At 35.4% G+C, this 26304-nt stretch overlaps 1 protein-coding gene across 1 annotated transcript in view; it reads left to right on the top strand.

The window, feature by feature from the left end:
- Positions 1-26304, top strand: part of LOC113049396 (fibrinogen C domain-containing protein 1) — a 61926-nt gene that overhangs the window by 12015 nt on the left and 23607 nt on the right. Inside the window, exons 2-4 of the mRNA XM_026211708.1 lie at positions 13034-13513; positions 20393-20552; positions 22359-22495. Coding sequence (XP_026067493.1) covers positions 13034-13513; positions 20393-20552; positions 22359-22495 — 777 coding nt within the window. The remainder of the gene's footprint in view (positions 1-13033; positions 13514-20392; positions 20553-22358; positions 22496-26304) is intronic.

Raw genomic sequence — 26304 nt, 5'->3', positions numbered from 1 at the left:
TTTTGTGCTGAAAGTTGGGTATTATGCATTTGGTGTCAAGGGATTTGAGCCATTTATTCAAGCAATTGTCTCCTTGGAAGCATTTTGGGGCTTTCTAGGTTTATTGCTGGAGTAATTGCATGTTAAGTGTTGTGTGGGTTACAGAGAGACTTTTGAACTCTGTAGTTCTGTGCATTAGTCATCATGACATCAGAGATACCATAGACTATCTTTACTTACCATTTTGGCATGACATTTCTCCTAAAAAAAATATTTAAACATCAAACCTACTTAATCCAAAACTAAAAAAAAATATAATAATTGAAAATCTATTTTAGGTTTTAGTTTGTCCAGACATTTGCTGACTTTTGCACAAAACAAATTCTTGCCCAAAAATATACAATGTACGTTTGTCATCCCTGCAAGTCTGGAAATTAAAGGAATAGTTTGCCCCAAAATGAAATGTAATCATTTACTCACCTTTATTTTAAACATAATATAACATAAGATATTGTTTTGAACATGCAACCTCTAGGGGCTAAACCAAACTTACATATTCTACATTCATTACATTATTATATCTGAGAGGGGAACCTCAAGTCAATATTCTGTTGTGAGCTGCAGTCCAATTTATTTACTTTATCATTCTCAAATATTATGTCGGACCTTATGAAACTATCATTAGCATTAACTGTCTGCTTTATATCCTTAACTAGATGAGATTATATGATGAGCAGGAAATCATTGGTATCTCTGTGGGCTGGAATGCACCGCTGTGGTCTAGCGAGTACTTTGTGAGGTCTAAGTCCCTCAGTTCAGCTCGAGGCCAGCTGTCATTCAGCTTTTTCCACGGAAAACTCAGGCCATAGCAGTTTAAAGATCACAAAGCTAACTGCAATTTTGAAACAACATCCAGCAATCATTATTTGAAACATAACTTTAGACAGAAAATACATTTCACAGAAGCCTATAATTTGTTTGTCCCGCTGCATACATGGTGTTTACAGTTTGTCAATAATTTCTTACATATTTCCAATAACAACGTCTTATATGGACATAACTATGCCTTGCATTGATCTAAAATCCAAAGGCTTTTTAATTGAGTCCGAACGAGTATGTCCCTATAATGGAGTGAAGTTTTCTCTTTTTCTTCCAATGTAAATAAATCATATTGAGTGCAAGAGAAAACCAGGACAATCCAGTTTAGCCATTTGTGCTTCAAGATACCCCCAGTTCTACCCCTCGGACTGCTTCAGTTTACATGTGCCTGTGGCCTCCATTGCCCCCCAGCGTCCCACTGGTGGACCTTCTTATGTTTGTTTGTGTATGCTGTCCTTGGCTCGCCCTTCTATCTCATATTTGTAATGGGCATCACTTCACACCCGATAGCCTTTGGGGTTGATTGGAGTTGAAGGAGCGCACCCAGCTGAACACATACACGTTTGTTTTCCTATCATGGTGGAGACTTTCGTTTGTTTTTATCTACGCAAATTATATTTTCAATCCCTTAACCTTAAAGCTAACCCTCACACAAACTTATATGCATGTTTATAGAGTTTAATTAAAACATTATTTAGTATGTTAAATATGTTTTCCTCATGTGGACCATACAGTGTTTTGGTGATTTCAGGTTTTGCTATCCCTTTGGGGTACATGTTAGCAAAACCTTTCCAGTCTTTTGCTTGGAATACTCAGGTAAAGACGGGAAGGAAGGGTGAACTGGAGCAAATGAAATTGAGAGAAGAGATAGAAAGATAAAGCGAGTGATAGAGAGTTCATCTTCGTGGTCAGATGCTATTGATTTTTATGTTATTACATGCATTATTCATAGGAAACTCCTTCGTATGAGCGGAGATATATACAAGAGGAGCATTGGATGAAAAATCCATTCGTCTTCCACACTATGGGATATCTGTGCAATGTGCAATTTAGTTTCTTTGTCATGGCCCTAGTTGAGATTGTTGAAAACATCAAGGTGTGTCTATGACTATAAAACAACAATGGTACTGAAGTAGAGAGATGGGTTAGTGTACGGCAATATTGAGTTTTTGTTTTTGTCTGTCTTTGTGACATATGCAAAAGATGGATTGGATATTGGTTTGCTGTCAGAAGCTCTATAGCTTAGATGTGTATTTAATTAGAATTACAGGGAAGAATGTATTTATTCTTGAGTTCAGTAAATGTTTTGCATTCAACATATTACAAATAATGAATTAGGCTTCTGTGTTAATCTCTTAAATTCCTAAAAGCACTGTCTTAAAAAAAATGAAGAATGTTTTCAATGTGTGTTTTTGTAGCCTAGTAAGATTCTTTTTTACTATTTTTGAAAAAAGTGTCTTATGTTCACCAAGTAGAAAAGGCAATATTTAGAGGGGGGTGTGTGTGTACCTGTAATGGCAAAGCTGAATTTTTTTTTTTTTTTTTTTACATTTTAACATTATGTCTGTCATTCGCAACTGTTTTACTGTAGTGTGTCCTCACTCAATAGTACATGTCTTATTATGTCAATTTTAAAATAAAATGGATTTGGCTTATCATTTGGAATTTAATATGGTCCTACAGTATATGAAAAATGGATAAGAATTTTAAAAGCCAACCAATGAGGCTGTTTTTTGGATATAGTGTCATAGCAAAACAAACCTGCAATACAGGTGTTGATGTGTAAAATTGTAATACTATAACACATAACAAGTATAACATGTACTTTTAAATTGTAATATTATAACACCGTGTACATGTTGTTGTAGTATTAGTGATCAAATCCAAGCATTTGGCCACCTGTTCTTGCCAGATAAACTTATTTGGTTAACAGATGATGTTGTTTCTAGACACGCTCAAAAAAAAAATTTTTTCAAGAAAAGGTTGCCAAGACTAAGATTTGACAGATTTTTACTTATCCACTGGGTGAAAACTGCAACAATATGAGTAACACAAACTCTCTCTTTGTCTTTTTTGTCTCTCTTCAAGTTAGTACTGAAAACAGCAATGTTTTTCTGTTTTAATACTCTGAAGTTAGTATGGGTAGTACAGTCTCCTCAGGCTCTCTGTTGTCCACATGCACGCTCTGTTTCATCACTTCCTCTGTTTCTTCCTTTCTTCCTCTCATAGCTAACTGGTGTAATTCAAGCTTATGATTTGTCTGAAAAGGAGGACTCAATGTGTGTAAAGCTTTTATCTCTAAATTAGCTCAACAATTAGTCAGCTTACAGGCACCTTACGTGCAGATCTGGAACACTCTTGCTCTCTCTCTTGCTCTCACTCTGTCTTCATTACTAATGTTATCCATGCGTGTATCATGTGAAAGTTAAAGGGGTTTAGTGTACATGGTCATGACAGCAACAGAAAGACTGGAAAACTGTGCAGAAAAGGTTGGTAAGTGTTTTTTTTTAATCACATTAGTCTCATGGTAACAGCTGTAATGTCTTGTGGCAATACTATTGAAAGTGTAAACAACATTCAATGTTTTATTTTCACAAAATGGAGAATGAGATATTTTGTAATAGTGTGAAATCACATTTGCAGGCCATTTTACTTCGACAATTTGATGTATTTCTGTGTAAAACAAAAAACAAAACAAAACAAAAACAAATATTATATGAAGAACAAATGCATGCAGAAATTAGATTTTATCCATTAGGAATTGATTTGATCTCAAAATGTTGTCTCTATAGGTGGTTAGATTGGAGGGGTAGACAAATAAGATCTAAATAATAAAAAGAGTATTTTAGAGTCACAGCAACCTCTTTTTTAAAATGCACCATTGTGTTATTCAGTTGAACACACCAGATCTGTAAAAGTAACTAGAACAGGACCATCTTCTGTTCCTGAAAGCATCTGAATACAGAGAGGCCTTCCTAATGTTTCAATGGTCTGATTCTGTTACCATATAGTGGAAAGCTAATGTAATATTGTCCACTGTTATTGCCGGAGACATTAAAAAGAAAATCTGATGAGATGCTTATGAAAGTGTATATGTGACCTTATGTGTTTGCAAGATAAGAGGAGCTATATTACTAAAAGGCCATTATCAGAGCAAAGGGATGATTCTCATGCCAGCTGAGTTTAATACAAGCGCGTGTTGGGCTTTCATGGTTTATGGAGTCATTCAGTAGGTGTAATGTTTTTTTTTTTACTGTACAAACTATTTTTTATCCCCTTACCTTAAACCTAAACCTTATACCCTCACACTAACAGGGTTAAACCCTGTGATTTAAAAGCTTTGCAAGGTCAAAATGTACTGGTATTACTATCAGTGCGGGGACATTTGATCCCTGCAATGTAGTGAATACCAGGACACACTCACACTCACATACACAAACACACAAAGGTTTATTTTATAACATATATAATGTAATGAAATATAACTCTGAAATAAGTACTTTCATTTTTTTATATATAAATTTTAATTTTCTGTGTCCTAAACCTAACCTTCATAAAATCCTGTGCACAAAATTAGATTTTGATATAAGCATGATTTGCCCGATTTTTGAGCATTTTTAAATTGTATGAAAACATAAAAGGAGTGAGGACATTTGACCCTCAAAGTATAGACAAACCTGAATAAACACACACCAAAATTAGTTTTATGTGTGTTTGTTTGTGGCATTTTGTGAGTGTGTGCCCAACCCCTCTCAGCTCAAACATCACTGGTCAGACTCAGACACAGTCAGACAAACACTGCCCCCAGGTAAGGGCTTCAATCTTTCACACCATTAAACTTACAGCTTGACATATCATTAGTTCCCGGAACTACTGGAGCATATAAAGTGGGTCCAAACCTCTGAGACCACACTGAAAGTCTGAATTCAAAAATTAATTGAAAATAAACAAAATGTTTTTAATTTTTAAAAACAAAGAAACTAACACAAGACTTATAACTGCTAATAAAATTTGTAATGCAATTTTTTGTGTTATGTCCAATGCTCCTCTTGTATTTTTTGAATGGTTATTAGAACAATTAAGTGACTAATCCGTGATTATTTCACAGATTTAAACAGTAGGCTTTGATTGATTATTCAGCTTTTACAATTAGTTAAAATATTGAGTTACAAATATTCTAATAAATAAATAAAACAAGGTAATCACTTTTGAAGATGTTACTAATTACTATTGTACAATTACAGTTCAAAATATTTTTAGAATGTAAAATAACTATATTTGGCACACAGAATGAGATGACAGAGAGACTTTTGCATACAGTTAATTAAATGGTAAATGAGAAAGAAACTGAGTGATGCATCAATCTGCCTAACATTTTCTTTTGTAAGTCATAATTATATAGAACAAAATAAGGGTAAGTAAAAAGGCTTCACAACAGTAGCTCTCTTAATATACTTCATATTAATATAATAATCAAAAGAGTTCTGTGCTACATCAAGCTTAAATCTATGCAAACCAAACTATCCATTTAATGTAATACTCTTATTCTTAATGATTAACTAATAAAAAAGATTCTGGGCCCTATAATACACCCGGCGCAATGAGACGCAAGGCGCACCGCAAGTGTGTTTGCTAGTTTCAGTCAGGCGCCAATCGCATTTTCCTGTCCAGCATCACGTCATTTAATTAGCAAATGCATTTGTGCTCGTTTGTGCGCCCATGGGCATGCTGGTCTAAAAAAGAGGTGTGTTCAGGCGCAGTGCTGGTGCATTGTTATTTTAAGGAGCTGAAAATAGACTGCATCATAGACCAACTCAAACCTGGTCTAAAGTCTGGCACAATGTTTTTTTCTTTGTTAATTAAAGAGTGTGTTAGTATAGGCGGGTCCGCAACGCACGTACACGCTGCTTATTAAACATAGGGATGCACAGCAGAACACAAACATGCCAAATATTACAAATTAAAGGATTGCAATGCATAAGAATTTTTTGTAGGCTAATTAAAAAAAAATCTATATAAGAATCCGAAAAGAAAGAAGCTTCAAATAAATATTTTAAAGTGCGTGAATAAATCCAACCACACCTATAGATTTATGTTTCACTTTCCATAATCCGTGACCGACAGAGGAGCATCTTGGCGGCGGGGATTTAGAACTTTACCAAGACTCAAACTGACACAGACAGAGACTGGATTTTTTCAAACAGGTAGGGTACAAGTGATTTCAAAACATTTCAGCCGGTGTATATATTTACATACTGAATATATTATTTACCTGATATAAGATGCATTTGGTTTTGAGTCAAACGCTTCATTGTAGTATTGGTGATATCTCTTCAGCGTGCAGCACGAGCAGGGCAAACTACAAAGCTGAATATTAATAACTATGACTGGACTGTCACACACATACCATTATTATGAGTTTATCTGCCGTGTTTCTGCACATCGTTTTGTGAATAACGCCTCGCACACACGTTCATTTGCAATTATGAGTTTATTCCCAGTAATTAAAAAGCATGTTATCAAATGCTCACTCTACTGGTCATCTTCAGCACGAGCAGCTCAAAATAGACTTTATAATGGGAGCACTACTGTAAAAATTGTACATTTTTAGGGTTTCACTGTCGTTTAGTGTTATCTATCTTTTAATCAAAACATTTAAAAAATGATTTACCCCATTTATATCTGTGAGGCATTTGTTACACATTTTCCCTGTTTGTTAACATCAGTAATTTTGGCTGTCGAATGTCTGACTTGACTCAGTGTATTTTGCCCCGCCCCAAAAATATGATTCGACTATCAGTCGAATATCAGCAAGATTTGAAAATTCCAATTCGACTATGAAAATCCTTAGTTGGGGACACACCTAATAAATATATATATATATATATATATATATATATATATATATATATATATATATATATATATATATATATATATATATATATATATATATATATATATATATATAGCTCCGTTTCATCTCAGAGATGCATTCTGTCTTTGCGCTTTCCAAATTTCACCGTGTAAATAGCAAATCTGTCATGGCACGAGCACAACTGCCTCTTAAAGGGAATGGAAGATGAGACACTGATTGGTTTATTGCACGTTAAGCCCAAAAAACACCCATTACTCATTAAAAGAATAGGGACAACCCGTTTAGACCATGCGCCCGAGAGCGCCAACCATTTTTCCATCTTTAAAATATCAAAAGTGGATTTGGACATGCCCTGAGTGCACCTGCGCCGTGCACTTTACACTTTGCGTTTAGATCGTTCAAACAGGTACCTCTGTCACTAGCTAGCTACACCTATCTCCACACTGGAGATCTGCTTCCTAGCAGAAAATCAAGATGTAATTCTAACTGAAAGCGATAGTGGTACTGTTTTTTCATGTTAAATACTATAAAGCCGCTTGCTCTAAATTATATTGTTTAAAGCGCTATATAAATAAATGTGACGTGACTGAAGTGCTGAATTGAAGAGCTGATTCAGTTTTTGCAGAAACACCCTTTATCTGTCTGGGCATTAAAATTCAAGTAAATGCACCAGTGTATGGGAGAAAACAGACCTTGCATATAGAAATGCTCAGTGTGGCCTATTTATGGTGTTGTTTGTGCTTAGAATAGTGTGTGTATGTGTCTGTGTGTGAGAGGTTTGGAGAAGGGACAAAGACAGAGAGAGAGAGAGAGAGAGAGAGAGAGAGAGAGACACTCTGAGAGATACTCAGTTCTGAAGTTGTTGCAGTCTTCACTCAATAAAATACAACAAGCAAAAATAGCCATCAATCTACTGAGGCTCAGCTGGAGAGAATCAGCAACGGAACATGGAAAAGAAAGCAGTCATAATGACGGTTGATCTGCAGGGAGAATGGCTTATACTGTATAGTCCAACTATCAATACTGCCTTCGACCTTTTGAGAGTTTGCCGCATGAATCTGTTTTCAGCTGTTTTTTATCTAGATGAAACAGCTGTTCAAAAGGAAACTGTCCAAGGAGCATTACTGGATTGAGTTCAATTGGATTACATGTAGTATTTAAGCTCATCAGTCATACCTGTTAAATAAAATAACATTTGTCCTTTAGTTATGAAGAGCTGACTTGAATAAATTTGAAGCATCAGATATCATAATAATGAAGAACCTTGAAAACTATTTTTTTTAATGCCTTGTTTTATCTTGTAATCCATGATGCATCATAATTTATTATTATAAACCTTTGTTGGAAACTACATTTAAATGAATTTAAATAGTAATTTAAATAATGTAAATCCAAATGAACGTCAAATATATATATATATATATATATATATATATATATATATATAATGCATGTAAATACATGTTAATAATGATATTATATATTTTAATATTATATATTATGAAAATTCTTACAAATAAACAGTTTAACAATTGTTGTTCATTGTTAGCTCATGATAATATATTAATTTATTAATGTATTATTTTGTAAAACCCTATTTCTTTCGTTGGAAAGCTTTAAAAAAAAAAAAAAAAACGACTTGCCTGACAGAATACCAAAACCATCTTCGTCAAAAGTACAGTAATTCTATGAAGGATAGACCAGTGTAAATAACAAAATGTATGAATTTTTTTTTTTTTTTGATTTGATCTTATTTCAATCATACCAAATCACATCTAGTGCCTTGCCATGTTCCACCAGTCTGCAGAGATAGAGGAGGGAAGATCTCTGATCCCTCTGTGTAAACTGTTCACTGAAGTGCTTCCCCGAAATCTTTTTATTTTCCTAGAGTCGGTCATAAAAGCCAACTTGTAAAGCAAGCCATTAACCACCCATCAGTATGGGCCAATACCTGTGTGGCTGTTTAGCATATTTATAAACAGGAAGGTTTGTGAAAAAAGAGAACATATGTGTACACGCTTATTCAGGAAATTGCATATTTTACACAGAGAGCACACCTCCATTGCAAGTGCATCGTTGCATGCACACACACATGTCCAGACTTCACACACACACACATTTGTTTGGATGGTAAACTCAAAGTGGCTTACATTTTTCCCATTAAAGGGAGAACCAGAGACGGAGAGCTGAGTTTATTAACTGCGCAAAATGGGTAATGGAGTGAATGGATAATGCACATTGACAGCACACACTCACAAACATGGTGCCTATATATGGGTCAGAGATTCAGATTTGTGAGAAGCACTTCTCTGATGAAGAACACGTGACTACCAAATAAAGCATTTTGATCCATTGACTTCCATTCATACCAGTGTGAATGTAAAAAAAAAAAAAAATGATCTGATGTTTTACAGTATATGCAGAGCTGAGTAGATTGCTAACTAATTGTAGTCTGTTACTGAATCCAAATTACATGATAAAAATTGTAGTTACTGTAATAACGTAATCCATTACACATTTTAGGTATATAATCAGACTACTTTTAGATTAGGTTTGACCTAATTTGCTCAACACATTGATTTAAATAGGGTAACATTGTACCACATTGATTTAAAAACACTAAGTTTAAGAAAATGTTTTCAATTTCTTGTAATTAACAACATGAAGTGCATTAAACATTACGTCAAGGTTTCCCAAACTGGTGTATCTAGAGGAACTGTAGGGTGTTTGTGAGTATAATGAAAAGCTAGTAATTTATTAAATCATGAAAAATGCTATATTAAATTAAATATAAACTAACCTAAAAATAACATCAAAATAAAACATAAAAAAATAATAATTATATTTGTTTACCTGCATGTCATGTGACCATTAACCAACGTCAGAGAACTGGGAACATGCAAATATGATACTTATTTATTAAAATACGTATTTACAGTTACAACATTTGCTTTGCATAACTTTTGTTGCTATTACAGAGCTCCATGGTTCAGCAGGTACTCACAATATGATATTTTCAATATATGGGAAGGGTCGCCTCCATCTACTGCTCCTGGCTGACTCAAAATCTCGGCGATGGAACGTCACAGGCTCTTAAGAAAATATGGGAACAAGTTTTGAACCTGACATTTGAAAGCGGAGAGTGGCAGAAAAAAATAAATAAAAATTAACGGCATCTAGGTATGCAAAAATACACCTTCAGTTTAAGATCATACAACGTTTTTACTGGACTCCTTCCAGACTGTTCAAGCTTAGGTTAAAAGATACATCTTATTGATGGAGACGTAAGGTTGAGTATAGTGATTTAGCTCATACTCTGTGGTTCTGGAATAAAGTTCATGAACATATTTGCTTGGTTTTAGAGTTTCATATTTCACTATGTCCTAGACTGTTTATATTAGGTGGGTGGGTGGACAGACAATGAAATAAGAGACACAGACACAAAATCCTGGGTCCAAACCAGTTTGCCCATTGGCAGCCAAATAATTCTCAGGAGCTGGAAATCAGAGGATGCCCCTTCCTATCAGGAATGGGCACTAGAATGGACACTCTGCATTTGAACAAATGTCTTTTTACTATACTAAATCTGTATTATAAGAAAATGGTCCAAGTGCTTAATTTATTTGGAAAAGGGACAGTAATAACTGCATGTGAAAAATATACTGGGTTACACTTTATTTTGATAGTCCACTTTAGACATTCTACTGACTTTAAGTAACTTTGTAACTACATGTAAACTACATATAAACTAAATCTCAGAAATTTGCATCTACATGTATACTAACTCTCAGAGTAGACTGTTAGGGTAGGTTTAGGGTTAGGGGTAGGATTAGGCTTAAAATAAGTTGACAATAAGTTGACAAAGAAAGTGTTAGAAGATAGAAGAAGCAGACAGTCTACTAATACTCTACTAACTGCCAGTTGACATGTAGTTGCAAAGTTACTTACTGCTAGTATAATGTCTAAAGTGGACAATCAAAATAAAGTTTTACCATATACTGTTTGTGACAGTGTAAATGTGATGTGTTATTAATTGGAATTTTGTATTAATTTTAATGTATTTTATTTATAGAATTTTCTTTTTACTATATAATGATAGATGCTTTAATTGTATTTAATGATAGTCAAGTGGTGGCCTTAAAGGCGTACTTGGGGATTAGTTTGGGTTGGGTTTGTTAATGGAATAAAATGTTGTATTCTGTATTCTATTCTGAAATTAGCTTGAGAATCAATAAAATTTTGAAAATCACTAAAATACTTATTTTAAAATCTCAGTGGTACTTAAAGTAAATGTATGCAGTAAAAGTCGTTCAGATGACAGGAAAGTTCTGGAATCCCCGCATTACTGTTCATGCAAATAAGAAATAATGTGAATTTGTGCATTTTAATATGTTTGAATGACAAAAGCCTTCCAAAGACATAGTAATACATACTTAACCCACTTTAATTTGAGTTATAACTCAAATTAAAATAGATATTTTAATTAGTAGTTGATGCAATGTTATTAAAACACTTAAAGGAGTCATATGATGCAATTTCGAGTTTTCCTTTCTTTTTGGAGTGTTACAAGCTGTTTGTGAATAGATAATATCCCTGAAGTTGCATAGAATAAAGTCTCAAAACCAAAGAGATAAAAGTAATTTAAGACTCTGCCACATACCCCTAAAACAGCTCGTTCAAACATGCCCCCACGTCTACGTCACTATGAAATATTTGTGTAATGCCGCCTAAATGTTCGCACAAAGAAAGAAGATGTGGTTTCAGTTACCTCAGTTATTGTTGAAGCAGCCATGTCAATGAGATGCTGTGTGTATCTAGACGAAAGCAAAAGCACTTTATTTGGTCTTCCAAAAGTAGATGCGTTTAGAAATCTTTAAGAATGCTTACCACAGAACAGCAACAAATTTGATGGATGACCGTTTAGTGAATCTAGGAGAGGAGGTAATTCTGACTTTGCTACGACAATCTGGTGCTTCTGAAGCAGCTACTGTAAATATGTTTTGTTGTTAGGTTTTGCTATTGTATTTGCTATTGACTATTGAAATGCAGAGTTTTGCGCGTAATGTGTGTGGTGTGTGTGTGTGTGTGACTGCCTACAAGCTCATGTGTGTGTGTGTGTGTGTGTGAGAGAGAGAGAGACAGGGTCACATCACAGAGTCAGCTGTATTAACTGTCTTAATAGTCACTGTGTCTGTCACGCGATTTTGTTCCCCTTTCAGGCTTGAACTGATGGTAAAACTAAGCACATTATTAACGTTTTTCACATTTATTTTGAAAGATGAAGCTCACGATTATGGAAAGGGGCGTTACATTGCATTGGGTCAGTTGGCCAATCAGCAAAATGCATCTGAGAGAGGCGGGGCATACAAGACCTACAATAATGTACAGTATTTGAAAAATAATGTGTTTTTTTTTTTTTTACATAAAAGCATGTCAACATATTCTATTACACCAAATACACAAAATAATGATCTTTATAAAAGCATCATATGACCCCTTTAAACCTGAAATGAGTTTTGTAAATCCAGTGGTCAAATGCTGAGTATCCATCTAACTAGTGACTGGTCTTTGTGTGAATTGACACAAAATTTTAAAAGATGAAAAATAGGAATTAAGGAGAATCAATTAATTATGAATAATATATTGCTATTGTGTGACTGATATGTAATCATCAATAAATGTAGTCTGATTACAAGTGTTTTAAAATGGGAATTAATCTAATTACAAGAATATTTGGGAATTTGATTACGTAGGCTAATCCCGAATTACATGTAATCAGTTGCAGTTACATGTAATTCATTTTGTTAAATTATGACACTGCAGAGTGTGGCATGATGTTACAAATTTTTTGTTTTATACTTACAATTTTTATTAATACAAATAATAATACATTCTTACATTTTTTGTTGCCCTTTTCTCAGACTTAAATTACTTTACAGAGATTCTTCATCATATAATCTGATTCAAATATACAGATAAGAGCTGAGAGGGGAAAAGAGCGTCGTTTGTGTTTGCAAGAAAAGAAGAACTATGTCACTAAGAAATGAGCATTATTAGAGCAAACATGATTCTCATGCCAAGTTGTGAAAAGGAGAGGAGAGCAGGGCGAGGAACACCTCCATCACTCTTTCCTTGTCTTTCCTCCAGTTGTGTCAGATTGCAGTATTATCCCCTACGGGCTTTAAAAAGCACTTTCTGTTCTGCAAAAATGGTAATGATGATTATGTTGTCATGATGGCTTCAACTCTCTTTGTCTCTCTGTGTCTTTTTTTTCCTTCTGTCTCTGTCTGTCTGCAGAGGATGAGTTGTAGCTATCTGCTATGTACCATCCTTCTCTTCGTGGCCGTTCTGCTTGCAGTCACAGTGACGGGGACCATTCTTCTTATGAACCACTACCAGGCTCCCCCCATGTCGGATGGCCCTCCTCATATTAGCACCAATCAGGATGAAGCCAATGCGCTGGTGACAGTCGAGAGGGGTGATGGATCACGCATCAATATCTTCATCGACCCCAACTGCCCTGATTATAACAGTAATTTCCTTCGGCTGGAAGGCGTGCAGACGTCTTTGCTGCATTCGCTGACGGACCACGATACGGATCTCAAGTCCGTCAAAGGTCAGGATCGAGCGCTGTTGGTCAACTTGGCAGAGGAAGTTGCTAAGCTGTCTGCCCACGCGGGACAGCTGAAGATGGACTATGAGTCTCTCAGAAGAGGACAAAGCAACCTGGGACAGGACCTTAATACACTACAGACGGAACAGAGCAGACTTATACAGGTAATGGTGTACAGATGCACACATATGCAGAATAGCTGCATCTTCAGAGCTACATACATGTGGATAGTTGAAATAGCATGGCCATATTTCTTTCTTTTTTTAATGTTTGATTATATCACAGGAGTTTTTCAACTTTTTAATCACTCTTTCGTCTTCATTAACCGGTTAACTGTCACACACATATTTGAACATAGACTTGAAAGTGCATGATCCAAACTACATTTTTATAATTAATAACTGAAAATATTTTTTGTAACATGATTTTGATGTACCATTTTCATGGTAATGCAATGTTTGATTTTAAAATGAGTTTCAAAGGATGAATGAGATGAGATTTTAAGATTTTAAGTTTTCAAGTAATGCATAATTTCTGATGATTTCTTAAGTGTGATAGAGAAAAAGGCAACAAAGAAGACTTTTTTTTGACAAAGGTCAGAACTCCTGTTATGATGTAGGTTTTTGTGGGGGCAATCTTGCTATTAATTAATCAATTACTTTTCCTACATAATTTGTATCAATAATCTATTTAGGAGTCTTAGACCTTTCCAACAATATATAGTTAGTCATGATTAGATTAGGATTTAATTGTAATATAGTGAATTAAACGTAGGCGTCCCACAGAGGGGACGGGTGACATTTAACAGGCTAACTCATTTTTGTCATTATGCAGTGTGACGAATCAACTTTTGAATTGAAATGAACAGAGTCCAGTTTTAAATAGTAAAAATATTGAAACTCTTTGGCCATATTTGAGCGAGATCCTTACGGTCTAATCGGATTCAATGATCTATGTTAAGCTGAGCTAAAAGTGCTACTGCCAGACCCAAAGATCAGCTAAATGGATTCAAAAAGGGTAAATCTCAACTGTTTAACTCTAGGGGAGTTGGAAAATTAGCCTATTTTCAAAAATAGTGGAGTGTTCCTTTAATAGTAATAGTTCTTTTAAAGTAGTTATTTTTTTAACAGTTCTTCTTCAAATTGTGTTTTAGGAGCAATAGCTTAGATGGAAACAGTGGTGCACCAAAAAAACTAAAATCCCTGTTACAATACAGTCTCTACATGAGCAGAACTGAGCAGGCGTGACTTCAGCTCAGCAGTGGTTTTTGTAAAACCATTGAATTTATGGGAAATGGATATAATCCATAATAAATTATGTTTTCGGGGAGAATAATGCTGTGTTAACACTTGCTGTTTCCCTGAGTCTGAACCTCAGTTCAACTTCCACCCCGCTGGTCTGTTCTCACACTTTATACTATCTCAAACAGTGGCTCATTTGCAAAATGCATTTGTCATCAATGTAGGACCCATTGGAAGCTGTTAATCACCATCTCCAGCCAGTCTGAAATCTGAAAGACTTCAGATTTCAGGCTGTATATACTGTATATATCAGAAGCGAGAGTTTCACTCAAAGGCACAGAAGCTTCATATAAATCACGTATACCACAGAAAGGTTCATTTACATTTAATGCTGTACAGAGGTGACATTATCTGTAGAAACTGTGTAATGAAATTAATATTTTAAATATGAAATTATTTTAAAGTCAAATCAAATTAAATTGGAAACATCAGACAAGAACAACATGGCACCAAAAATGATTTATTTTTTGATCACTTTTCTTTATGAAGATTTGGTTGGGTGGTTTGTTTGTCATTATTGAATTTAACTGTTTATGATATAATATGAACACTACCGATTATTCCAGTGATAACAAATTATTATTCTTATTTTCCATAAAAAAATTCATGCTGACCCCAACATCTTAAATGATAGTACATGTGAAATAAAAATGTAATATATATATGTTTACAAACTCCATACTGAAAATTCCACTGTTTAAGGCTTTTTAAATTCATTTTTACATATATTGAACTCATAGTGGGTTTTGTATGGCTGTGTAATACACTTTTATTTGGTTTCAATGCGTACCATGTGTTAAAGTGGCAAATATTTTTTTTAAATTCTTATTTGCAATATATTTATTATTGCATAATATATTTTTTCCTGCATGATTCTTTATAAGTAGAATTGTTTTGTTGCTCCAGGGCATTTTATGAATGTGTTGGCTTTCACACTTGCATCCTGTAACATATTGTACTCAGACTGCATTATGCACGATTCTAGTGTTATAGTCACATACACTGTTATTGCCAGCTGAGGACAGAGAGGGCTGATATGAGGACATTGATACACTGGATGGCAACTGCTGTACCACTTCTTCCTCTATAGACTACAGTTTCAGGGCTGGGGAACAGCAGATGCCGCCTGTTTTTTAGTGTTAAGTGAATTACCACCAAGTTAAAGCCTGACTTTAATCTGAATTACGAAGATTTAAGGTTTAGGATTAACACCATCTCTCTCTAACCACGAGTTACTGACAAGCTCCTACACACCAAATCTGTCAAACAAACACACGTACACACACACAGATGCACACACGCTGACAAACACACACAGCAGGTAGGAGTGAAAGAGAGTTGTTTATCACTACCAAACACCTGTGCAACAGAGAAAAGCGTTAGCAAAATCCCCCCTGAATAGAAAATAATCCTCCGTTTTCTGATAACATTTAGACAGCAATGGTGACCTGTGTTTGTGTGTGAGCATGTGTGTGTGTGTAATTGTGAGGGGTCTTTCTGTTTCATACTTTTTTTTTTTTTTTTTTTTTGGTTGAGCTTTGATACAGTTTGGATGAATAGATGGATTTGTGAGTTCTGGAAAGGAGCACAGAAAGCAACACTCAGCACAGGCTTGAACCGCAATTGAAGAGTGTAGAAAAAGAGGCAGAAGAGGGTGTGCGGTTACCCTAGAAACCATGTTAAAATGTGTCATCCCTAAATTTATCAAACCTTATTAATTAAGGGCACTTATACCTGTAATTATCTCACTTTGAATGAAAAATGAAAAACAGACAGTTCCCTCGTCACAGATTAAACCCAGCTTGGTATTAAATTGTAATGCCAGTTTAATTGTTAATTTGTGGGGAAACTAGCTCTGGTAGTGCACTGAGGTAAGGTTACAGGTTACAGATGATAGCATTTTAGCACATACGCTTTATGAAGCAGCAGGATATGTGCACGCAGACGGAATGTAACTCCACCTCCCCCTCAGAGATTAAATGGCATCACCTATAAAAGTGAGAAATATTGGTGAGGAATGAAAGCATTGAGCTCTGTGTGAATCTATTTTAGCTCTAGTGGCATTTTAGCTTCAGCAACTATTCTATTTACACTCTACCATTAAAGGAAGTAATTCTACACTGTCAATCAATTCAGTATTACAACCATATAACCCTGAAAAAGGTCTTTATATAAAGGTTACCTCCTATGGGCTTTACACTGTTAATGCACTAGCATGTGTGTGTTTGTGCAAGTGTCAAACCAACCATGTTCTATAGTGTCCGGTGCACAGTCCTGTTTATTTTCTGTTTACAACATTGAGATATATATATATATATATATATATATATATATATATATATATATATATATATATATATTATACAATGATTTGACTCCAGAGGGTTAAGGCTTTTATTCTGCAAGGATGCATTAAATTGATTAAAAGTGACAGTAAATTAATTTGCATGGTTAAAATATATAATAGTGCTGTCAAACGATTAATCAGATTTAAATAAAAAATGATAAAAATTATAAATCAAATCATAATACAGATTTTTGTTTTTATATATATTATAAATATTATATTATTATAAATCAGATACAGATAAAGTAGCACAGTAAAGATTACATTCATATGAATGCTTAGTAAGAGCAATTGTGTGTGTGTGTGTGTGTGTGTGTGTGTGTGTGTGTGTGTGTGAATTAATTCTACCTGCAGCGTCTCTCTTCTAGTAGTGAAGCTGTGGGATTCAGTTATTAAGAAATATATTCTTGAACTTTTCAGTTTCTAAGCTATTTTATTGAGAAATCACAGAATAGTGTTGACAATACATTTTTGGGCTGAATGATTCTGTGCACACAATCTGTGTGTGATATACGAATTACTGACTGTATCCTATGTGTGTGCGTTACAGTGCAACAGCTCATTAGATTAGAATGCGGATTAATTTACCTGTACAATAAGCTGTTTAAAACGTCAAACATCCAGTAATAAAATCAGATGTCTTCTGGAGTGCTTTCAGAGTATGGATTTATTTGTCACTTAAACTGTTTGGAAACTGAGTGTAAATGTTGAAATCTTATCCTATTGTGCCCTATTTAGGACCAGCGATATAGTGTGTGTAATATATATATATATATATATATATATACAGGTGCATCTCAAATTAGAATGTCATGGAAAAGTTAATTTATTTCAATAATTCAACTCAAATTGTGAAACTTGTGTATTAAATAAATTCAATGCATACAGACTGAATTAATTTAAGTCTTTGGTTCTTTTAATTGTGATGATCTTGGCTCACATTTAACTAAAACAAACCAATTCAACAAATTAGAATATGGTGACATGCCAATCAGCTAATCAACTCAAAACAACTGCAAAGGTTTTCTGAGCCTTCAAAATGGTTTCAGTTTGGTTCAATAGGCTACACAATCATGGGGAAGACTGCTGATCTGACAGTTGTCCAGAAGACAATCATTGACACCCTTCACAAGCAGGGTAAGACACAAACATTCATTGTCAAAGAAGCTGGCTGTTCACAAAGTGCTGTATCCAAGCATGTTAACAGAAAGTTGAGTGAAAGGAAAAAGTGTGGAAGGAAAAGATGCACAACCAACTGAGAGAACCACTGCCTTATGATAATTGTCAAGCAAAATCGATTCAAGAATTTGAGTGAACTTCACAAGGAATGGACTGAAGCTGGGGTCAAGACATACACATATCAAAGATTTTGGCTACAGTTGTCGTATTCCTCTTGTTAAGCCACTCCTGAACAACAGACAACATCAGTGGCATCTTACCTGGGCTAAGGAGAAGAAGAACTGGACTGTTGCCCAGTGGTCCAAAGTCCTCTTTTCAGATGAGAGCAAGTTTTGTATTTCATTTGGAAACCAAGGTCCTAGAGCCCCCTTCCTCAAATCTTACCTTGGAGGTCCAATGCACTGCAGAGTTTAGCTCCAACCCTGGTCAAAGTCACCTGCCTGTGATTTTCTAATGATCCCAAAGACATTGGCATTGATTAGCATGCTCAGGTGTGTTTGATTAGGGTTAGACCTAAATTTTGCTGGAAAGTGGATCTCGAGGTCCAGATTTGAGGATCCCTGTCCTAGAGTCTGGAGGAAGGGTGGAGAAGCTCATAGCCCAAGTTGCTTGAAGTTCAGTGTTAAGTTTCCACAGTCTGTGATGATTTGGGGTACAATGTCATCTGCTGGTGTTGGTCCATTGTGTTTTATGAAAACCAAAGTCACTGCACCCCTTTACCAATAAATTTTGGAGCACTTCATGCTTCCTTCTACTGACCAGCTTTTTGAAGATGCTGATTTCATTTTCCAGCAGGATTTGGCACCTATCCAGGCTGCCAAAATCACCAGAAGTTGGTTAAATGACCATGGTGTTGGTGTGCTTGACTGGCCAGCAAACTCACCAGACATGGTATTTTCAAGAGGAAAATGAGAAAAAAGAGACCAAAAAATGCAGATGAGCTGAAGGCCACCGTCAAAGAAACCTGGGCTTCCATACCACCTCAGCATTGCCACAAAACTGATCACCTCGATGCAAAGTGAAGACAGCTGAGTGCAATTAACAGGTGTGCAATTACCGTGATGAAGGGACAAGGCTTTGTGGGAAATGGTAGTGCCTGAGTTAAGGTGCCTTTGGGGAAGTGAGTTGAAGTTGAATTACTGAAATAAATGAACTTTTCCATGACATTCTATTTTATTAAAATGCTATATATGATAGATATAGATCACTGTACAGGACACATTGTTGAGCTGCAGGCGAGGACGGGGCACTCATTTATTATGTTGAATGTTCCTCAATAAACAATGAAATAAGCACAAGCTCATGCTCACAGGAACACAGGCATCTTTCTATCTAAAATGGGTCAGACCTCTTAAGTTTATGGGGGAAAGGCACACATACATATGTCAGTGTGCGTGTTTCTTTCAGTAGTCTTATTTCTAGGTAGACAAGCAATAGCAAATTCAGCTCACTGCCTCAAGCAGAAAATCACACCGTAAATCTGGCACAAAGACCTTTACAGCTCTATTGCATGTCAAGCATTTGAGCTGAAATGACAGCTAGCCTTATGGAACCTGTCTCCTAGACGGATTTTGCCTTCTCATGGGCTACAATGGATTTTTATTTTCAGTGGACAATGGGCAGCTCACATCAATGGTTCAAAGCTGTCCAGGAAATTAACCTATAGAGTTCCCATAAGTTAACGCCATCAAACAAAGACACACACTTGTCAAAAAAAAGAAATTTTCTGTTGTGCTGCAGAGCTATAATTCAACATTTTGCTGTCCAAGTAACTAAATCTCAATATAGAAGAGATTGCATATTAAAGACAATGGCTGATATGCTTTTGGGTAATGGAACCTTGTAGATTTATCTTGAGATAGTAAACACTAATTATAGATGAGGTCCAAAACATGATCACTGTCAATCCAGACCTGTACCAGACTTTCTTTGTTTTTTGTTTTTTAATTCTTTAATGCAAGTTAGTATGGTTTTTATTTTCTATATTCTACACGTTATCTTCTTTTGTGGTCTGTAGAAGACAAAATGATCATACGGGATCGAGAAAATGATGATGATTTTTATCTCATCTAAAAATTAAAGAATGTCATAATCTGAGATCCACCGCACTTATCTGATTTACTGAACATGTCTTTTTTCTGTGGTCCTTTTCTGGCTAGTTGCCTTGTTAGCTCATGCTGTCAGTGTAATAGTTCTTGTTTGTGTATCTGTTGCAGCTGCTGTCCGAGAGCCAGATTAACATGGTGAAGGTTGTCAACTCTGTGAGCGATGCTTTAAATGCCATGCAGAAGGAAACTGGAGGTCTAAAGGCCAGAGTGAAGGCTGACCTGCAGAGGGCGCCAGTCAGAGGAGTTCGCCTTAAAGGCTGTGCTAATGGTAGGAGATCCAGCCTGTCTGACCATCTCTTTTATTTAACATTTTTACCTCTCTGTCTGATGTCCATTTGTGCCACTATATACTATTTTAAAGTTTGGGGTTGTTACAGTTAAATAGTAATATTGTAAAAAATTATTACAATATAAAATATAATTTTAAAATGCAATGTATTCCTGTGATGACAAAGCTGAAATTTCAGCAGCCATTACTCCAGTCTTTAATGTCATATAATCTTCAGGAATTATTCAGATGTGCTGATTTGGTGCTCAAGAAACATTTCTTAATATGTTGAAAAAAATCAATATTTATTTTTTTTTTTGTGAAAACCATGATGTTCATCAAATAATAAGAACAGCATTTATTTGAAATATAATTGTTTGGAACAATGTAAACATATTTGCTCTCACTTTTAAAGGGGTCATCAGATGTAAAATTCACATTTACATGTTGTTTGAACATAAACAGTCCGTGACGGGAAAGAGGGACGGGGTGAGCAGAGCTCATTATCATTTAAAGGAACATGCAACAATACGGGTTGCTGTTTGCAGAGCTGTTTTTGACTAGGTAAAAAGACTACCATTGAGAAATTTTTACCAAAGGATGTTATAATTTTTTCATTAAGACCCTAAAGAGTCATATCAACTTTTAGAAAACAGGCATCCAATGACCACTTTAAGGCATCCTTGCAGAATATAAGTATTTATTTCTTTAAAAAAAAAAAAAAAAAAAATGACCCCAAATTTTTTAATGTTTGTGTAGGTGTCATTGTTAATTTACATGTCCATCATCCTTTCAAGCATCCATTCTTCCCTCTTTTCCTCCCAAGGAGACCAGATTTTTGTTGACATCTTTCTCTTCTGAGAACCATTCAATTTAATTAGCATGCAACATATTTATTATTTCATTGCATTATAGTAACAAGTGGCAATTTCTTTTCTTTTTTTTTGGAGGCTCTTAAAAGCATTCAATTGACTGCTCCCTATCATGCTTTTGACATCACAGTGAATGATAGTTGCCAGTGAGGAATCAAATTCAGAAAAGCATAGTAGCATGCTCACTACTATTTATGCTATTACCACTTCCTGTGGCTCAAGATTGAGTAGTCACATTGCATTTTTTGCTCAGGTGATTGGCTTTGAAAGTTCTATGGTCCGGTGAGCAGCGATTCAGATGCAGCTCATGTACTCTGGCATTAACTCAGAATCTCAAACACTTTGGTCCCCCAAGTAGAGGTGCTCTGATCCTCCTCTCACTGTTGACTCATTGGTTCTCGATCCAAAGAACATCAGACAATTTCATGGAAAACTGTGTTTAAAAAGTGCACATAACTATTGTCTTCTTTTTTTGCCCCCGCTGATCTGAATTCTCATTGGACGAGTCGCTGGAAGCCGAAGGAAAGTGTCTGTACTTAAACTGTGCTCTCGGGAGGCCTAATGTGTCTGAAAGCATTTTACCACTTTACATTTAAGGTCTTGATGTGTCTGCTGGAGCCACAGGTGTGGCTTGTAATGAACCTCAGTATGGAGCAGACGCTTGTATGCAAGTGTGTGCCAGTGAAAGGGAGAGTGTTTTCTGTAATCAGGGAAAAGGATCGCTCTTTTGGGAACAGAGACCAGTAAACTGAGAAGCGCCAGCTGCCTTGGAAAAATCTGTGCAAAATTATATTGGCTAACCTATAGCAATATTCCTCTGGTCATTAAATTAGCCTTGGCCTAGTTTAGCTATTTGCTATCTTGTAACCATCCGGTTATCAAGTCTTTGTGGTTTTTTGTGATTGACTCTCTCTTTCTCTCTCTCTCATTTAAGGCTCCCGTCCACGGGACTGTAGTGATATATATGCTAGCGGTCAGAAAGAAGATGGAATCTACTCTGTTTTTCCCACTCATTATCCTGCCGGCTTTCAGGTCTACTGTGATATGAGCACGGACGGAGGTGGCTGGACGGTGAGTCACATTATTTAACATGCATATTTGCTTTTGTGAGTTTGTAGTATTGTGCACCTTCTGAAGTGTGATTCATTGGTGTTGGTGGTATCACATCAAAGCGAGGCTTTTATTTTATTTTAAATGTGAATGAAATAGGGGAAAAAGAGAGAAAAGGAATGTGGTTCAGAGCTCTTGATATATGAATTTACACACATGGGGAAGAACAGCCTCCACAAAGAAAAGATGTGATGTTGATTTAAACTAATCTGAATATTGAGGTGGGCATGTCCTACTGATTGTTTAAGGTGGTTAGGACTAGCACAAAAAAGCTATTGATTTGTGTACACTTGTCAACACAAAATGAAAATGCTCTCATCATTTACTCACCTTCATGTAGTTCCAGAATTTTATGACTTTCTTTCTTCCGTGTCACACAAAGGATGTTTTAAAAAATGTATCAATGTTTTTCTTTATACAATCAGAGTCAATGGGGACCACTGTTGTTTTGACCCCAATGATCCAAATCAGTCAGAATATCTTCATTTGTGTTCCTCAGAAGAAAGAGATACATACAGATTTGGAACAACATTAATAACGTAAATGATGACAGAAGAAAGAAAATCATAGGCATGGAACATGTGTGTGTCTAAATAACAGGAGTTCCTTTTTTATGTGAACTATCTGTTTAACAATGCATACACAGATTTCTCAAAAAAAAAAAAAAAAAAAAAAAAAAAATATATATATATATATATATATATATATATATATATATATATATATATATATATATTATTATTATTATTATTTTTATTTATTTATTTATTTATTTATTTATTTATTCCATCACATTTCAAGATGTCAGCTGTGCTTTTCCCTGTGTTGTAAATCTAATTTTAAAACCAAGATTGGGGTAGGCTAAAAGCATTAAAAAAAAGTCAGATGTACTTTTGATATCATATCAGATTTTATGCATCTAATCTCTCCAAACATCTGTCATGTACTGTAGCACTTATCCACTGTCTGGTTCAGTAATGACATGTAGATGTACTGCTATCTTTATTGAGGTTCTTCACAGAAGGAGGTTCAAAGTTGCTGTCATGTTTAGCTGCTTAAAATGATGAAACGTATTGTGAAAGCACTTAGTGAGATTGGTATGATCCTGATGATGAGGGTCATTATTCTGATTACTCCTGGTTTTTAGATTGTGTATCCACTGGGGTCTCCCTGTGTAGGATAGAATCCTGCTGACTACGGAGGCTGTTCTTTCCTGAACTTTTCTTCAGGGATCAATGACATCTGCATGCACATCTATCTGTCTGTATACCGTATCACATTCTGAAGTTTTTGCTCTATATTTAAATATGCAAAACTCATAGAATTGGAGAATATGACACATTATAAGTGTTTTGAGGGTGTGAGAACATGAGAGAAACAATAGGAAAGACACTTTCTTCATATGTGGCAGCAGCACAGATGGTTTCTCTCTGCCCTCTTCCAGCAATCATTGAGTGTGCATTGGGCATATTGGAGTGCACTGTATATGGAAGAGAGCAGAATCAGTGGCATCACAGAATGAGAGCGATAGCAAGAGAAAGATGTTGAGAGGAAATGGCTTGAGGCGAAAGAGGGTGCATGCAGTCTGTCAGGCTATTAGTTCTTCATAACTGTCCCACTTTCTGTTGCTCAAGAGACTGTTGCAACTAGGAAGGAAGACACCCACAGTCATAGTGTGTGTGGGGTGTGGGGAGGGGTTGTACTGGTGTTTGTGTATATTTAGGGGAGACTAATGAAATGTAAAAATGAAATGAGCCAAAGAAGCGAAGAACAAGATGAGAAAAGGAAGAGATCTAGATCCACTACCTTCCAAAAGTGTTTTTTTCTTCTGGTGAAAGAAAGTAATACTTATATTTAGCAAGGAGACATTCAGTTGATCAAAAGCAACAGTAAATACCTTTATAATATTGCAAAAGACTTCTATCTAAAAATGCTTTCTTTTTTAACTTTCGATCACTAAAGAATCCTGATTCTGACCAAAGAACTCCCTGACAAATTCTGACAAATTTTAAGCGTGTTTCAACAGAAAAATATACATGCAAAAATTTGACATTTGAAAAAATACATAAATAAATAAATAATAATTTTTAATTATTAAATAACTCAAAGTACATTCTAGTCCCAAAAACCTAGAAACTGAAAGACTGTGTTCCTCTAGTATAAAAAAATGACTATTCTCAAACTTATATACATTTATTTCATACTTAGTATACTTCAAATCTATTGACATGTCACTTAAAATTAAAATTAAAAAAATATAATTAAACTTTATTTGGAGTAGGCCTATTTCTTTATTGCACAATGCACATTTCTCAATACTTTGCCTAAAATGTGTTTTTATATCAATATTAATAAGGAGTGCATGGTGTCTTTGTAATATCAGACATTAAATGCAAGATATTTAAAGTGTATCTGAAGTATACTACTTCCTCAGCACTACTTCCATGCAATTAAAGTGCATTAAGCATAAAATTACTCCAGTTTAGTATACAAAAGCAATTGCAGTTTTTTTTTTTAAACACATAAATACGTTAAATAAAATTGCACAAAAATAAATGTATTTCAAATACATATAAGTAGCCTATATTTTCTTTCACTTGGGTCTCTCTACTCATAATGACCTGATTTCCATTCCCGGCTTTCATTTACAGTAACTCTGAATACATCTCTTGTCTAGTTAACTGTGTGTATGCAGATATGAGCCATAATTCCGGGCTTTATCTGCCGCTTTTGTTCCAGTACTATCATTTGTGATGTTCAGTATAAAAAATGGGTCATCCTTTTTCACCGCTTTAATCTTAAACAGTCCTCCAAAACACACACTGCCTTCGTATTACAGACTGCTCGTCCACAGTCACTACACATGAAATAAAATGAATTCCACCCACTCAGATCCATTTTTTTGGACACCTAGTAATTGATTGCATCTGTTCGCAAAGTCATGCACTGTCCAGATGACGTAGCTTACAGTGAAGCGTACCACCGCTACAACAAATTGAAAATGAAATGGAAGAATTTACAGACTGAGCCACTTTGAGCCTGTGCAGTGACCTAGCTTTGCTTTAATATCAAAATGAGACCTCTCAATCCTCTTGTTCTTTACTACCCATTTCCTGCCCTCGTCCTTTTGTTGACTCTTGTTTTCATTTCGGCAGGTAGAATGACAGAAAAGAGAGAACTCTTCTTTCTGCCAGAAACACAGTGCCAGTGAGCTCATATTAATAAGAATGACACTTTTTTTCCTCAGCATTAATGCTAAACAGAGAGAGAGAAAAAGGTAAAAAGGTACCCAAATCTTTGGCTAAAACCAAGCAGAGTTGTTTTTTTTATAATTGGTAAGACCAGTTACATGGCCATACACACACACACACAAACACACAGACCCAAGGCATTGACAAATGAAAGAATAGAAGTATCATTCAAGAAAGATGTTTCACATCTTCTCTTTTGACTTGATCATGCATTACAGGCTCATTTTGTGTGGCTGTTTCATTCTCCCTCTCTTACCCTTTCTTTCATACACACATGCAAGCACACATCTATGCATTCATGCATGCACAGAAACCAAACAAGCTCACACACATTATCACCTGTGGTGGCGATATTCTGTATTCCAGTCCTGACCCGCACTCTGCCCTGAGATAATGTATTCCACTATTATTATTTTATCTGCTAAAAGGAGTGGACTAAAAATGAGCACTCTATAAATCATTTATGGGAGCAGATCTATTAGAGTGCTACGTGATCCGGCATTATCAAATGGTGCTTTT

This window comes from Carassius auratus, chromosome 30 (genome assembly GCF_003368295.1).
Source record: "Carassius auratus strain Wakin chromosome 30, ASM336829v1, whole genome shotgun sequence".
In the NCBI taxonomy this organism is placed as follows: Eukaryota; Metazoa; Chordata; class Actinopteri; order Cypriniformes; family Cyprinidae; genus Carassius; species Carassius auratus.
This window is presented reverse-complemented; position numbering and strand designations above follow the sequence as displayed.